The sequence below is a fragment of the Bactrocera oleae genome, chromosome X, assembly GCF_042242935.1.
Source record: "Bactrocera oleae isolate idBacOlea1 chromosome X, idBacOlea1, whole genome shotgun sequence".
NCBI classification, from domain to species: Eukaryota; Metazoa; Arthropoda; class Insecta; order Diptera; family Tephritidae; genus Bactrocera; species Bactrocera oleae.
In genome coordinates this window covers 16,375,542-16,392,482 of record NC_091541.1, presented here as the reverse complement: position 1 = coordinate 16,392,482, position 16,941 = coordinate 16,375,542, and the positions used below count along the sequence as shown (strand labels likewise).

The window sequence follows — 16,941 nt, the reverse complement described above, 5'->3', positions numbered from 1 at the left end:
TGTGTGTTAGTGGGTGGAGTCTTCTTGTGGATCGTGTTGGTGTGGTGTGTTGGCGCTCAGTGGCGCGTATGGAGGGGGGAGGCGTAACTCATTTAGCCATCCCGGCCCCCCTAGGCGAATTTTAGCCTAGCAATCGCTGTAGTTGCTGCAGCGTAGCAACAACACTGCTGAGGCCAGTGGAGCGGCGGTATGTTGGCCTGGGCTGCCGACGCCGCGTTGATGCCTCCTGTCGCCTTGGTCTGGAGGGAGGTGGAGCCGCCTGTCTTCGGGGGCGATCCTGATGGCTGCTCTGCTGCGATCTACGTCTTGGGGCGAGTTGTCGCCCGACGGTCCGCTTTGGGGTGCGGTGCAGCATGGTGTGATGCTGTCTATTGCACAGTTGGCACAGCGTACACGACGTACACTCCTGTGTCGTGTGGAGCGTAGCCAAACAGTTTAGGCAGTGCCCGTGCGCTTGGGCAACCTGCTGACGTTGTGGTGGCTGCATGCTTCGGAAAATGCTGCAGTGTTGCAGCCGGTGTGTGCGTCGACACAGTGGGCATCGGCTGCGTTGCGGCACCGTTGCCGGTGCTGATGAAGGTGGTAGTGGTCGCGCGCCATTACGGGGAGCGGTTGCAGGGACGATTGCCGCTGCGGTTCGTGGTGTTGGAGCTGCCCCAGGGCGCGGCACATTCATGGCGGACCTCACAGCTGGCGTCGGTGTTGCTGCCATATCTACTTCCATATTGATCTGTATGAAGAAGTTGGAATGATTATACATTTGTGGCATGTAAATGTATGGCGAATGTGCCAAGGTATGTGGCAGGAATGGATCGTCAATTTGATCGATCATTGCGGTTAGAATGGTTGGTTTATAACGGTTTTGTCGTTTGCGGGTTTATTGGTTAGTTATACGACTAATTCATTTGCGTCGCGGTAATATTAGCGGATTGTTTGTTATTTGCGGTTTTGTCATTAGATACGGTTGGCAGAAAACATAATTTCACGAGCGGTCTTGTCAGCGTTCCGCTTTGAGTACGGAGATCAACTACTCGTATATGACCGTCGGAACCGTAATATAGTTTTTCTATGCGGCCAAGCCGCCATTCTGTGGGGGGTAGACAATCATCGTGTATGATAACACAGTCTCCAAGCTGTGGTGCCTTTTCTGGAGTTTTCCATCGGTACCTTTTATGAAGGTCCTTGATGTATTCTTCCTTCCATCGGCAGCTGAAATCATGATGGAGAATTTTGATTCTTTCCCATCGATTTAATAGGGATAGCGACCCCACGCCTGGCTCAGGTATGGCCAGAATGGGTGCTCCTTTGAGAAAATGCCCTGGAGTTAGGGCTGTGAAGTCGGAGGGATCTTGCGAGAGTGTTGTGAGTGGCCGTGAATTGAGAACGGCTTCAATTCGAGTTAATAAGGTAGTGAATTCTTCATAATTGAATTTATAATTTCCAGCTACTTTTTTGAATTGGGATTTGAAGCTTTTTACAGCTGATTCCCATAAACCACCCATATGAGGAGCGCTTGGGGGGATAAACTGCCAATTAATGCCTTGGGGAGCATACTTCTGAACAATTTCAGGTGATACTTGTTTAATAAAATCCACAAACTGTTTTTCAGTGGCTCTTTAGGCTCCAATGAAGGTTTTGCCGTTATCGCTCATTAGTTTTGATGGGAAGCCGCGTCGTCCGACGAAGCGAGAAAATGCCGCGAGAAAAGCCTCCTTAGTCAGATTTGTACATAGCTCGAGGTGCACTGCTTTTGTCGTAAAACAGACAAAAACAGCCACATAGCCTTTCATTATGGTGGGCGACCTTAGCATGGACGCCTTTATTTGAAAAGGCCCAGCAAAATCGACACCTGTGACTGTGAAAGGCAGAGCGAAGTTACAGCGTTCCGGTGGAAGTGCTGCCATAATCTGCGTGCGCAACTTCTGCTTATGCAGAGTGCAGATCTTGCACATGAAAATGCATTTTTTTATTTTGGGCTTAAGTCGGGGAATATAGAACTCTTGGCGGACTATATGTTGCATTAGGCGATGTTCTGCGTGGAGCATAAGTAGGTGGATATAATTGAGGAGTAAAGTGGCAAGTCGAGATTTATCTGGTATGATTAGAGGGTGGCGTTCATTATACGTGAGGCTTGAATTGGCAAGCCGACCATTCGCACGAAGCAGACCTTTCGTGTCTAGGAATGGGTTAAGAACTAAGAGTGAACTCCTTTTGTCAATGGGTTTTGATTCTCTTAATAGTGTTATATCGCGGCTGAAGTAGCGCGTTTGAGTTGATGCGATTAGAGCGACCTTTGCCTTTTGCAATTCTAGGTGCGTCAATGTATCGCATTGGGGGTACTCTGAGGGAACTCCCTTAACTTTAATTTTAAGTCGCTCTATGAACTTTAACATATAGGCGATTACTCTGAGGCCTCGGGAGAACGATGAAAATCGCTCAAGGATGTCAGTATCCTCCACTGCTGTGTGAAAGGAGTCGATTTTTCGACTTTCTGGGGCTATTATATTGCGCATAGGCGATTGTGGCCAAGAATCGGGAGATTCTGTTAACCATCGGGGACCATTCCACCAGAGGGTGGTGGTGGTAAGGTGCAGCGGTTTGCACCCTCTTGTACCTAGATCGGCAGGATTGTCAGCACTGGCTACGTGTCGCCAAGTGGCTGATCCCACTAGGTCAAGTATTTGAGACGTTCGATTGGAAATATACGTCTTCCATGCATGTGGTGGTTTTTCTAACCAGGCTAGTACAATTTCAGAATCGGACCACAGATACAATTTGTATTTTGCCATATTTAAATGCATTTGCACCATGGATACTAGTTTGGCTAGTAGTAGCGCTCCGCACAGTTCAAGTCGTGGCAGACTTATTGTTTTAACGGAGCTACTTTTGCTTTTGCTACTAGCAAGTGGCTTGTGGTCGCAAAGTCGCTTTGCGTGCGAACATATATAGTTGCGCAATATGCCTTTTCAGAAGCGTCACAGAAGCCGTGTAGTTCGACTTTGTGCTCTGGGGCATAATTTACCCATCGTGGGATTTGTATCTGTGAGATATCGTTTAGATTGTTTGCAAACTGGGACCACTTTTCTAAACGAAGTGGTTTTACTTGTTCGTCCCAGTCGGTTCCATCTAGCCATAATTCTTGTATTAGAATTTTTGCTTGTATCATAACTGGCGAAAGCCATCCTGCGGGGTCGAAAAGTTTCGCCACAGAGGATAGAATTTGTCTCTTCGTTATGGCGGATAATGCAGATATTGACTCTGTAGTGTATGAAAACTGGTCAGATATCGCATTCCATTGGATCCCCAGAGTTTTTGTTGTACTTTCCTTTTCGAATTTAAGGAAATTGGTATCCAACAGATTTTCTTTAGGTATGTCCTTTAAGATATTAGGGTGGTTCGCCGTTATCTTTTTCAACGGAAACCCTGCGGTTTTGAGGGCTTTTACCACTTGTGAGAGTGACTCGTATGCTTGTGGAAGACTGTGACTTCCAGACAAGATATCGTCTACATATGTTTGTGTTTTTAACACTTTGGTTGCCAGAGGAAATTCTGACCTTGTGTTTTCTGCCAGTTCGTGGAGTGTTCGAATGGCTAAATATGGAGCACAGTTGACGCCAAAGGTAACTGTTTTAAGTTTATAGTCGCGTAGTGGACTATTGGGAGATTTTCGGAAAATAATTCGCTGAAAATCTTGATCGTCTTTATGTACGACTATTTGCCTATACATTTTTTCGACGTCTCCGTTAAATACGTATTTGAATATACGCCAATTTAAAATGAGTAGCATTAAATCTGGTTGGAGCGTGGGTCCCGTAAATAGAATATCATTTAGGGAATTCCCCGAGCTAGTAGATCTTGATGCATTAAAGACAACTCTTACTTTAGTTGTTTTTTTGTTTGGCTTTACTACTGCGTGATGAGGCAAGTAAAATGAGTAATATTTGCCATTTATGATTTTTTCGCATGGGCTTACTTCCTCCATGTGATCTAAATGGAGGTATTCTTCTAACACGCCATCGTATTCTGGCTTAAGCTCACCTTTTTTAAGTAAGTTTTTTTCCATACTTAAAAACTGCTGTACTGCAGAGGTGCGAGAGTGACCTAAGGCGAGTATGTTAGGAAATTGTTGTTTTAGTGGTAGTCGTACGACGTACCGACCATTATCTGATCTAGTAGTTGTGGCTTTGTAAAAGTCTTCACAATACTGATCTTCAGGGGTTGTGATTGATATGGGGGGGAGTTCTTCTAACTCCCAAAATTTTTTCAATTGTGAATTGAGGTATTCGTTTGAGATTTCCTCAACCTGAGTGGTCATGGTGGTAACTGGTTCCGAAACTAGTCCACTTAGGATCCACCCAAAAATAGTATTTTGTGCCAGAAGTGTATTTGAAATTTTCTCAATACCTTCGAGTATAATCTGTGGTATGAGATCGCTTCCTAATAGAAGGTCTATTTGAGCGGGAGTGTTGCAGTTGGGATCTGCTAGCTTTAGGTGTGAAACCTTTTGCCAATGCTTGCTATTTATGTGATAGCTTGGAAGCATATTTGTAAGTTGCGGTAAGACTATAGCTTCTGCTTGTATGTGCTTATCCGCTTGGGGGGAAATTAAGGTAATGGAGCAGATTTTATTAGAGTTTTGAACTACTCTTCCGCCCATTCCTGTAATTTCAAAGTTGGCTTGTTTTGTTGGCAGTTGTAGCCTATTTTGTGCCCTAGACGCTATGAAAGATCGTTGTGATCCTTGGTCTATTAAGGCCCTAAGTTTAAACAGTTCTCCTCGGTGTTCGATGGAGACAACTGCTGTGGGTAGTAGTACTCTACTTTGATTTTCGCTGTGTAGCGTTTGGGTTTTTAATGCCTTTGAGCAGCATGGTGCTTCTTGGCAATTTTCGGGATTTCGCACTTCGGGATTTGCTGTTGCAACTAAACCCGTGGCTCTTTTCATATTTGCGCTGTTTGGGGATGAGCTGGTAAATGTGCTGTAATGCAGCATTGAATGATGTCGTTTATGACAATAAACGCAATTAAATTTGCTTTCGCACTCTTTAAGTGTATGTGCATGTGAAAGGCAATTTGTACAAAGCCTTTTTGTTCGTACATAATTGTTTCGATCGGTAATATTCATTTTTTTGAATTTCTCGCAAGATTTGAGCTTATGCCCCCCTGTACACAGTTCGCATGACGTTTGCTTGTACTGTTCGGATGTGAACGTTTGATTTTTGAAGAAGCTTCTATTTAAATTGTTGTTGCTACTGGCTTGGGGTCTGTGGAAGCTTCTATTTAGGTCATGTTGAACGGGTTTCGTTCTGACCATTTTTTTATCTACCCTTTCTGCGATTTCATATTGGGTAGTTAGGAAATCTTTCATTTGTTGCCACGTGGGGCATTTTCTTCGTGATGAGAGCGATTGTTCCCATAGAAGTAATGATTTTTCTGGTAATGCGGCAGTGCATATGTTTACCAGTATTGGATCCCAGCTGTCTGTGGGAATATTTTGTGTCGATAAAACCGACAAACAATTTGAAACAGTGGATTGAAGTTTGATAAATTCCTCACTAGTTTCCCTTTGAATTTTTGGCAAGTTCATTAATATCGATATTTGTTTATCGACCAATATTCTTTCGTTTTCGAATCTTGATTTAAGAGCTTCCCAAGCCAAATTGAAATTATCGTCATTTAGTGCGAACTGTTTTACTATAACGCCTGCTTGACCTTTTGTTTTGTATCGGAGGTGATACAATTTTTGTGCATTTGTTAATTTTGGATGGTTTATGTAAACGGCAGTAAACATGTCCCGGAAGGACGGCCATTGTTCATAACCACCATGAAAGATTTCTGTATCACATGTGGGCACCCTGAGATGGATGCCTGAACTTGCTTCATGACTTTGGATTTGTGGCAGCTCTACTCTTGGCTGTGGAGTAGGTGCAATTGCTTTGATTAATTTTAATTGATCAGAAATCATTGCTTTTGTTTCTTCGAACTGGTCTAAGCAGTTTTCGTATTTGGCGTAAGCCGAGGATTTAAAATTTTCAGGTAGATCTGAGTCGTCAGATTCTACTATTGCGTCATATGCAGCTTGGAGACGTGTCCAAAAATTATCAAGATTGTCTTTTTTAATTTCTAATACCGATTCAGAATTGTCCTGAATCGGCGAAGATGAAAATCGAGTGCAGTATCGTATTAGACTGTCACTCTCAGAGATAAATTTGGTGTATGAAATATCTTTCACCCGTTTTTGTTTTGTAGCACCTTGTTTTGAGCGTGTAGCTTCTGCAGGTGTACATGGACTCTTTTCTTCAGAAATCATTTTTGGAACTTTTAGCAACTGAGTTGTTTTCGAATCTTTCGAGTCTGAGCTCATTTAAGAGATGTGCCGAAATAAAATAAAATATTTCCAATGTAAGAAATATATGTATATTTGAAACCTCTTTTAAGAAAATAAGGGTTTTTGTTAACAAATTAATATCGTTTTTTAAACACGTTTGAGTACCTAACTCTTTTATGATAGTAAGAGTTTTTATTTAATTAAATGAATATATTACGCGTATTTCGGGTTTTTATCGTGTTTTTTTTTTTTTATATTATTTAATTAATTAATATTAATCGCAAATGTTTTTATTTTTACTTTTATTTGTATGTATAATGTGTCCGTAATTCCTATAGGGTATACCTATAAGCGGATCAGCTGATACATATGTACTTGTCGTTATGCACAATTGAGAGCTCGTCTTAGAGATCAATGCACTTTGTACATAAAGTATGTATGTAATATTGTATTTTAATATGCTTTGCGCAATCCTGCTTGTTTTTGTTGGTCAAAGAACAAGGGGTATTGCGAGTATGTGCCAATGTGGACTTAGAATATTATATGTATATATGCAATCCTACTTGTTTTTGTTTAACAAAGAACAAGGGGTATTGCGGAATATTTGCCAATGTGGACTTTGAAGCGAAGTACTTATGTATGTTTGTATACCGGTGCGTGTATATATGTACGCAGTGCGAAAAGACCGCGAAAAGGAAAAAATATACCGCAGGTATTCTTGTACAATTTATGTATATATGTACATATGTATTTCACGTAATATATTTGTACGGAATATATTTACGCAGTGCGAAAAGACCGCGAAAAGTAGAAAAATTTACCGCAGGTATACGATTAAAATTTATGTATATACGTATGTATTTCACGTAATATATTTGTACGGAATATATGTACGCGGTGCGAAAAGACCGCGAAAAGTAGAAAAATGTACCGCAGGTATACGATTGAAATTTATGTATATACGTATGTATATCAATTATTAATAATATATGTATATATAGCAAGTATTAGTATTATATGTATGTTGTAGGTTTTTCTCCTAATATAGTATGTATGTATATATTTATATATGTTAAATATAATATGTATATGTATGTTTAAATTTATTTTGTACGTTTTCGCTTTTTTTTGTTTTTTTGTTTTTTTTTGCTTTTGATTGCCTTTGCTTATTTTACGCAAACCTGCTTATACTTGATAAAGTATAAGGGGTATTGCTGGAAATTTGTGCAAGTAAATACTTGAATTATTTGTTTTAGAGATATTTTGTGTATTTGAACACAACGGTAAGCAGTTAGGCAATCAAGAGTTCGTTCGATATATATTTTTTACCAAACTGTTTTATCTTGTAGCGGTATTTCGGTTTTTACCGGAAAATAAACCGAAATATAGAAACAGTTTGGTAACCGCTCTTTTTTGTTATTGCCTTTATTAAGATGGGTTTTTGTAAAAAATAAACCGCAAAGGCATAAATTTCAACATACATACAAAAAGAGAATATATACATATGCTAAATGGAATCGATACAACTCACTTTGTACCGCCTCAAGGGTATTTGGGGGTATTTGTATGCGTATGTGCTTGTGCGTGTGCTTTCTGTGGCCCAGTCCTCTGCTGCTTGGCTGCGCTGACTATGTTGAGCTGGTGTGGTTGTTATTGTAGAGTGGCATGTTTTTTTTTTTTTTTATTTAATTCGCGCCCGTTTTTTTTTTTTTTTTTTGTATGTAATTTTGTTGTTTTTTTTTTGTTGAAATTCGCGCCCGTTTGTAATTTTTTTTTTTTTTTTTTTATTATTTCGCGCACGTTGTTGGTTTTGTTGTTTTTTTTTCTATGTGTGTATGTATTATATGTATGCCACTCTGCACCGCACTTCTTTCATATATGTTTATATATGTATATATATATATATGTATATTTTTTTTTTTCTTTTTTGTGTTTTGTATGTGTATATGTTTTTCCACTGCACTGCACAGCACTTATGTTTTTTTTTTTTTTATATAGCTATGTATATATGTATGTTTGTGTCACTGCACTGCACTATATGTGTTTGTTACTTTTTTTTTTTTTTTTTTTTTTTTTTTTTTTTTTTTGTTTCTCACACTTTTTTCGTTTTTGTTCACTTTTTGGCACTTTGTCACTGCACTTTGTTTTTTTTTTTTTTTTTATGTTTAATTGCCCATAGTGCTGTCCACTAGGGCTCGAAGGACCAATATTTATTCGTTTCACTTCTCACTCACCTTTTTCACTTTAAAGTAAAAACACGGCGTATACAAAAGGGTAGCACGGGCGGAATATCTCGGACGTCTCGTCGGTTTGATCGCTAACGAAAAAAGGAGGCGTTTTGTCCTCTGTTAGCCCCTTTTGAAGGGTGAGTTGTGTAGAGTTGTGTGATGTGATGTGTATGTGTGGGTGTCTGTGGGGTGTGATGTCTGCGTGGTGTGATGGTGTGTGTTAGTGGGTGGAGTCTTCTTGTGGATCGTGTTGGTGTGGTGTGTTGGCGCTCAGTGGCGCGTATGGAGGGGGGAGGCGTAACTCATTTAGCCACAGTCAATCCCGGTTAAGTGCCAAAACCAAAGATGCAGATTTTTTATTAGATTAGATTAGATATTAGATTATTTCTATGTATTTAAAAAAAAATTACCGTTTTCTTTAAAAAATTAAGAAAAAAAAAGTGAGATGCAGCAAGAAACCGGCAGATAAGAGGGATTGGAGGAGTGATACTAAACCGGGGTTTACTGTATACATAAATCAGAGGAATATTAAATATTTTCTTTAAAAAGTTTCTTGAATTGTAAATCGACAAATTTACTATGTTGTCACTTTTATTCTAAAATATTTTAATACTCATATTTGAGGGGTTGTCACTTTTCCCTTCTAGAGGGAATATCAGAAATTTGTTCAATTTATGATTTTTAGCTTTTGCCATCGTCGCGAAAAGACGCTTGTAGGCAAACGCATGCTCGGGGAGATGTGTAAGGCGTTTGCTTTTATGAATGAAACGACTTAGCTTATTGCTTGTGCGCCAGCGTTCATGAATGAAAATCTTGTTGGTGTGTGATTTACTACAAATTTAGGATTTGTCAATTTGGCTGCCATATTGATTTCTGGTGCTGATGCTATTTGAGACAATTGTTGTTTTTGTACAACAATGTTTGTATTTTTCCTATTGGCTGACGTACTTACATTTGTACGCTTAAATGTATGTAGATTTGTGTATGCATTACTTATTTTGCGCGGTCATATGCATATTTGTACATACATACTTACATATAGAGCAGTGCGCTCACATGTATTTATTGATAATTGATAATATATTATCTATTATATAAAAATAAGTCGGGTTTTCCTTCCTGACGCTATAACTCCAGAACGCACGAACCGATTTCCACGGTTTTGTATTCGTTGGAAAGGTCTCGGGCTCCGTGAGGTTTATAGCAAAGAAAATTCAGGAAATATTTTAACAGAAAGGCGGGAAAATCTTTTTTCACATACAGCGCCATCTCTGATACATAGCATGTACTACAAACCAATATTTTAAGTAGATGGCGCCGGTGCGTGATACATTGTTTGACAGCTACTCATTGTTCTCTGCTCAATTAATTTCATGTGACAAACCGGTATTGTGTTCACTGTGAAATTGTGAAAAATAAGTTATTCGTTCATTACAATTGGAACTAACATTTCAATTGGAAACCATCAAATCAATCACGTGTATTGTGCAAATTTTTATTCAATTTCAACAACAGGCATTTGTCTTTAAGGTGGTAAGTTGAACTGTATAAATTATGTGGAGCGTGCATTTGAGGTTAAATTCACCACTCTATCCATAGTCCAAAATGCCTAGAGGACGACGTGCCAACATCGGCCGCCGCACAAGCATGCAAGCCAGCAACACGTGTGATTGAGACAACGCGTGAGCACACGAAGATCATTGGCATCATACAATCGCTTGGCATTCCAATCTGATCCCACTGCGAACTACAGTGATGATGCAAACTTAGATATTGGACCAATGACGACTATATGCCGATATTGCAATGCGTTAAAGTTCAAAAGAGAAACGGCTGGATTGTGCTGCGCAAGTGGAAAAGTCAAACTGGATCCATTACTTACACCACCACAGCCACTGAAACCATTGTTCGATGGAAGTGATCCCGATTCCAGCCATTTTCTTCAACACATCCTTGAATACAATAACTGCTTTCGCATGACAAAAAAAAAAACACCATCACACGATCATAAGTTACACCGTATTCTTCAACAAATGATTGTTTGCAATTACAGATACAAGGACAAATATATCATTTGCATGGTTCAATGGTGCCAACACCAGATGAACCGCATAAATTTCTGCAAATATATTTCATTTCGTCGATGGTCGATCAGCTGAATGAGCGGTGCAATATACAGGGAACACAACAGTTAAAGAGACGAATTATTGAACAGTTGCAAGCATTTTTTCACGCTAATAATGCTGTGGTTAATATGTTCAAAACAGAATTGGAACGAATGCCATCGGATACGCACAAATTTGTCAAAATGCTGATTGTACCCCAACAGGTAAACATGTGCGAAGATTCAATGCACCCACCGTTAATGATGTTGCTGCAATTATTGTTGACAGGCAGACGTTGCCAGTAATTCCCCGTGGAACGGCTGCAGATGAATTGAATGCTTGCCTGAAGGCATCACCTTTATGGACCACTAATATGAGAGTTCAACTTCAAAATGATCGAATTGCTGCACAATTTTCCAAACAATTGTTAGCTGTTGGAAATGGAAAAGTCAGAGTTGATGCGACATCTGGATTAATTACTCTTACCAACGACTTTTGCCGATTTGTAGACTCTCAATTAGCTATTTTTGAAAATGTTTTCCAAACCATTAGTGCGAATTATCAGAATTATGCTTGGTTAAGTCAACGAGCAATTCTTGCCGGAAAGAATAATGATGCACAGGCACTGAGTTTCACAATTCAATCAAAAATTGCTGGCGATTTGGTGACATACAATTCCGTTGATTCCATAACAAATCCCGATGATGTAGTAAATTATCCAACGGAGATTTTGAACTCTCTGGAGTTACCAGGATTTCCACCACATAACTTGCAACTCAAAGTTGGTACAGTTATTATGATATTGCGTAATTTGAATCCGCCGCGACTTTGCAACGGTACTCGATTTTCGGTAAAAAGACTTATGCCGAATTTGATTGAAGCAACCATTATTAACGGAAAGTACGCAGGTGAAAATGTATATATTTCGACTGATCTTCCGTTTGACTTCAAACGATTGCAATTTCCAGTTCGCCTTGCGTTCGCAATGACAATTAACAAGTCGCATGGCCAATCGCTTAGTGTTTGCGGGATAAATTTAGAAAATCATTGTTTTTCACATGGGCAGTTATACGTTGCGTGTTCACGAGTTGGGAAACCATCCGCTTTGTTTGTGTTAACGTCAGACCAAAAAACAAAAAATGTGGTTTTCCAAAGAGCACTTCAATGAAACGGATAATTTGCGGACACGTATAACGCTTCGATTCAGTTTTTACTTTGGATCCACTTTCATTTACTTAGAGAAGTTCAACTAAATAACACTTCATTTTTCATTTCAAATGAAATAAAATTTTTCCTTTCCAAATATAAAACAAAAAAAAAATGTTCTTCATCTTTTAATCACCAAACGAAATATTACATAAAACAAAGCCATCTGGTGGCGAAACGGGGTTCGCCAGGTTTGCTAGTTATATTATATAATATAACATATTGATGTACATACATAAATTATTAATTCTGTAAAAATTGAAATTAGAAAATTATGAAAATAGTAAAATATCATTTTTTGCATAATCTTTCACATTTTATCAATGTAGCATTTGTGCAAAAAAATAATAATTTATCAATTTTTCATCATAAAAATCGTTTATATGGCAAAAAATAATCATGCATATGTGAAGTGGCATTTGTATTTCTTGTTTTCTCATTCATTTTATTTCATTTTTCTCTTTATATTGGTAGATACGTATTTTGTCAGAGAACTTTGTTAAAAATTCTCATTTCTGTTAAATAACAGCAAAACTATACAGAAAGTGGTGAACTCCTTGATCTCAAATTTTCAGCCAACCAATCGAGCATCATACAAAATTCAATTTGCACCTTCTCATTGTTTTAAGTTCTCTGGTTAAACAACACATTACCGACTGTTGTCTAAGCGATTGGAGACACAGCAATCATCACCATAAACTCCTAAACCCATCTGGCCAAAACCCACAGTATTCTTATACCATCACCTGTAAGAATATAAAAACATTCATACGTATCAGGATTCGACATACAATTCATATGTCATTCTTGTGGTTCGGAAGACGTCACAATACCTCATATCCTCGATAGCTGCCCTCACTTACAACAACACAGAGTCTCGATATTTGGCGACGACAAACCATCTGACTTACTAAATCGGACAGATGACAATAACATTAACCTTTTTGTAAAATATTTTCAAATCTGCAAATTAAATATCTAATAAACAAATAATTATGCAATAGTACAAACTAAACTTAAATTTTCCTTAGACTTAAGCAATATAATTGGAATATGTTAATCTGTAACATTAAATTAAGAGGAAGGCCCTAGCAGTCAGTGCTTTATATATAAATAAGTGTTATAATTATTTCTCTTTTAAATAAATAAATAATTTAAGATCTCGACGTAAAATACGCCAAGTCGTTCCATACGTCAGTCCGAGTTGCTGCTGAATCGACTTCCCACGGTTTTCGTGTACACTCTCAGCTACGGCCGTTATGTTTACTTCACTGCATGCTGGAAGTGGTCTATTTGGTTGAATACTATCCAATAATGAATTCTGTCTCAAGATGGGCGATGGTGTTGCGAATAGTACGCTCAGTAGGCCGATTATGTTGACCATCTGATGAGGGCATCGCCAAAGACATTCTTTACAGAACGTGAATTTTCGTAATAAAGTTGCGCAATTTGTAAACGTTTTTCAGGCATAAGTTTTTCATGATGAAATGCCAAACAATACTGAACAAAAACAACAAAACAGCTTGACACGACTCACGCGTAATCTGTCAGAGAAAAGCTCTTGAAAAAAGTACCTCTACTTTGGTCACCCGTTATAATATCCTGTAATACCTAAAAATGCTTTTAAATTTAGGCTGTGAAGAACGTAATACAATGATACAAAATAAATATGAACATAGATAGATATATAAAAGTATTTTCTTATGATCAAAAATAGATACAGAAAGAGAATACAAATAAAAACTAAGTACTTCAAACACGTGTCAGAAAAAGAAGATTAAATTAAAGCATGTTGTGTAGCATGTTAACACTGTTCATTCAAGCACCTTGTGGTAAACGATGTTCTTTGTTTTTTTTGTCAGACGCAAGAACAAATAAAGCGGATAGTTTACCGACACGTGAACACGCCACGCACAATTGACCATGAGAAAAATATGCATTTTCTATATTGACGCCACAAGTAGTCAATGATTGGCCCTGTGATTTGTTAATCGTCATGGCGAAGGCAAGAAGAATCGGGAATTGAATTCGTTTAAATTCAGAGGGCATATCCATTGGGATCATCGGAGTCCTTGGAATAAGAACTTCCTCATCTTTAAATTTTCTTTTGAGTATCAACGCGTGAATCAGTTTGCTCATCACCAAACGTGTTCCATTGTACAGTTTTGGTTGATTTAAATTTCTAAGCATGATGACTACTGAGCCAACCTTTAGTTGCAAATTGTGTGGTGGTAAACCAGGCACATCCAAGGAGTTTAAAAATTCAGTTGCATAATTAGTGTCTTCATCTTCGTTCGTTACACAGTCGGTAGATTTGAAAGAATACAGAGTACCTACGATTTGATTCTGAATTATAATATTTAGTTCAGCTACCTCTTTATTTTTAGCCGCCAAAATTGCTCGCTCACTTAACCATTTAGTATTTTTGTGGTTAGCAATTATATCCAGGAATACCTTGTTGATAATCTCGGTTTTCGATGAGACGAAATTGCAAAAATTTGGAGGAAACGAAATCAATCCGCTCGATTCGTCAACAGGAACACGGCCATTACCGATAGTCAGCAATTGCTTGGAGAAATCATCAGCAGATAGACCGTTCAACAATGCAACTCTCATATCTACTGACAGTTGAAATTTCTTTGCATATTGCCATAGATTTGATGCTTTGAGGCAAGCGTTGATTTCGAATTAATGACATGAGGAATGTCTTTCCAGTTCCGCCAGGAGCATCCAGAAAAAATAAGCCACCATTTCCATCATTAATTGCACTAATCAATGTATTATAGACTTCTCTCTGTTGTTCGTTTGAACTGACTGTACTAATTCATGTGGATCATATTCACGTTCACGTGCCAATTTTCTATTTCATGCGTCATTAATTCCGCGTTCGGGCGCTGGCATTCCTAACCTAACTAACAAACTGCCGCAAATGAGGTAACACATATCTTCGATCAAGAGCAAAGCCTGGTTATGCATCTCCTCATTCGCCTCAATATCGGGATTTCTTGTGCTAATACGAATTCGATGTAAAATATCTTCTAACATTTACATTTTCGTTAACCTAAGACAAAGATTACTACAATACTTTGGATAGTGCATCTGAATGTTAATCATTTGTCATTATTTCTGAATGCATGTCAACCATTACTTATACTATTTGACAGTATAGACAACAAATGTTTAGCAGGTACAAAACAAAGTAACATTTAGGGAAAATTATTCATCTATTATAATTATGTTTTCGTCGAGTTTTCATTATTTTTAAGATTTATTCTGCTTTTTGGGGCGGGGACAAATCTAACGAACCAAAAACCATGAAAATTGGTCTAGCTGATCTCGAGTTATAAGTGTTGTAACAAATTATGTATATAGATTTTAGTTTTTCTCTTTTAATCTGATTAAAATTTTACTCAACGATTCCAGGTGCTCTTCTACGACTGTATCCTAATACTAGGATATCGGCCATGTATACAATGCAGATTTTTCCGATATATTATTTTAGTATTTCGTTCATTAGTCTTTCAATTTGATGAAAACGTTTAGTTAAATTAAGCAGTGAAAAATATTGGCATCTTCCGCACTATCGTCTATATTAGAAATTGAAAATCTGTCTTCTGTAGTTACGCTGTTCAACTTTCTGTAGTCGATCACAAGACGCCATTTTTGTTCATTGGTTGCGTCCAGCTTCTTAGGTACCAGCCAAACATGGCTGCTGTAAGGACTAGAGGAAGCTCTAATTATGCCTTGCATTTGGTCAAGAGGCTTTTCTATTTCTGGTTTATGTATTTCTGGGTATCAGTAAATTTTAGTAAACTTGTAAATGTTATATTATCATTTTAAAATACGCTTTTATATATTTTTAGTATACAAGTATTAATAAGTATATTTTTGTCTATACGGTTAAGGTGATCGGTGCCAACGAATTCTGTGACACATTTATCTTTTATGTCACCATTGAAGATCTCCATCACACTTCTTTTATAGCTCATTCTGCTATATATTTCTTCTTCCTTTGTTGGATAAAAACTCATTATTGCTTTTTTTGTTTTTATAAATCTTGTTGGGTAATCTACTTGTATCATCGCACTTATCTTCGTTTAGATATTGTTACCAATGCGTCCGTCAAAGTTCTTGTTGAAATCAAGAAATTCGCATATGAACTTTTTTTCATTAAAATCTATCTGGAAGATATTCTTTAAACGTTTGTAGAGCTATCCTATTAGTTTCTGTAGTATAAATTTTTAATCATTATGTGCTAATATCCTATTGTGTAATTTATTTCTAATTTAATTGATTCTGAAATGAAAATTTTCTATCGTTGAGTCGATACTGATAGTCTTCAATTCATCGATAAGTTCCGCTGAACTTCTCTTTTCCCCGCAATTTCTCAGAAGTATATATTTCAGTGTTTCCCAATCACTAACTTGTCCATATCCTTGTTTTTCCTACGCATATTCCTTTCAGATAATTAAATAAAATTCTTTGGTTATTTACATCAAAAGTTGTTATTGTGAGTAATATGTCTTCAATTTGCCTAATAAAGCCCGTTAATTGGTTTGGATCTCGTCCGTCGAATTCTGCAATTCATTGCTGTTTAAAATGAGTTGAAAATGTGATATGGCAGCTGCCTTCATTTTAAGTGAATTTTATTTCAATTGAAATAGAAAAAAAAAATATTCGTATTTTGATTCAACTTTGTTTTGTGCTAGAAATTCCTACTGGGTATTTTAATTGATATTGTACAGTTTGAGGGGTTGTTGTTATAGCTGCTGGTGCTGTTTTTGTTGCCGCTGTTTCGAGTGCTGATTAACGAATCTCTGCAGTTTCGTTTTTTCTTTTTATGTAACGGGTCATCCAAGTAGAGGTGCTTTATTCAATAGTTTTTTTTTGACATATCACGCATGAGTCGCGTCAAGCTGACATGTTTTGTTTGATCAATATTAATTGGCATTTTACCATGGAAAGACTTACGCCTGAACAACGTTTACAAATTGCTCAGCTTTATTGCAAAAATTCACGTTCTGTAAAAAATGTGTGTTCGCGTACTTCATTCATCTTATGGCCAACATAATCG

At 37.8% G+C, this 16,941-nt stretch overlaps 2 protein-coding genes and 1 long non-coding RNA gene across 5 annotated transcripts in view; 2 read left to right on the top strand and 1 right to left on the bottom strand.

Moving 5' to 3' along the window:
- The window catches only part of LOC106623764 (RNA-binding protein MEX3B), a 680,038-nt gene that overhangs the window by 511,012 nt on the left and 152,085 nt on the right, over positions 1-16,941 (top strand). The gene's annotated exons all lie outside the window — the stretch shown is intronic.
- LOC138858102 (uncharacterized) lies at positions 35-766 on the bottom strand. Its single transcript, XM_070112567.1, has one exon. The coding sequence runs from the start codon at positions 758-760 to the stop codon at positions 122-124; it is 639 nt and encodes a 212-aa protein (XP_069968668.1). The 5' UTR covers positions 761-766; the 3' UTR covers positions 35-121.
- LOC138858131 (uncharacterized) lies at positions 9,652-11,033 on the top strand. The gene is made up of 2 exons (XR_011397359.1): positions 9,652-10,089; positions 10,156-11,033. It is a non-coding gene; the product is annotated as an uncharacterized lncRNA (long non-coding RNA).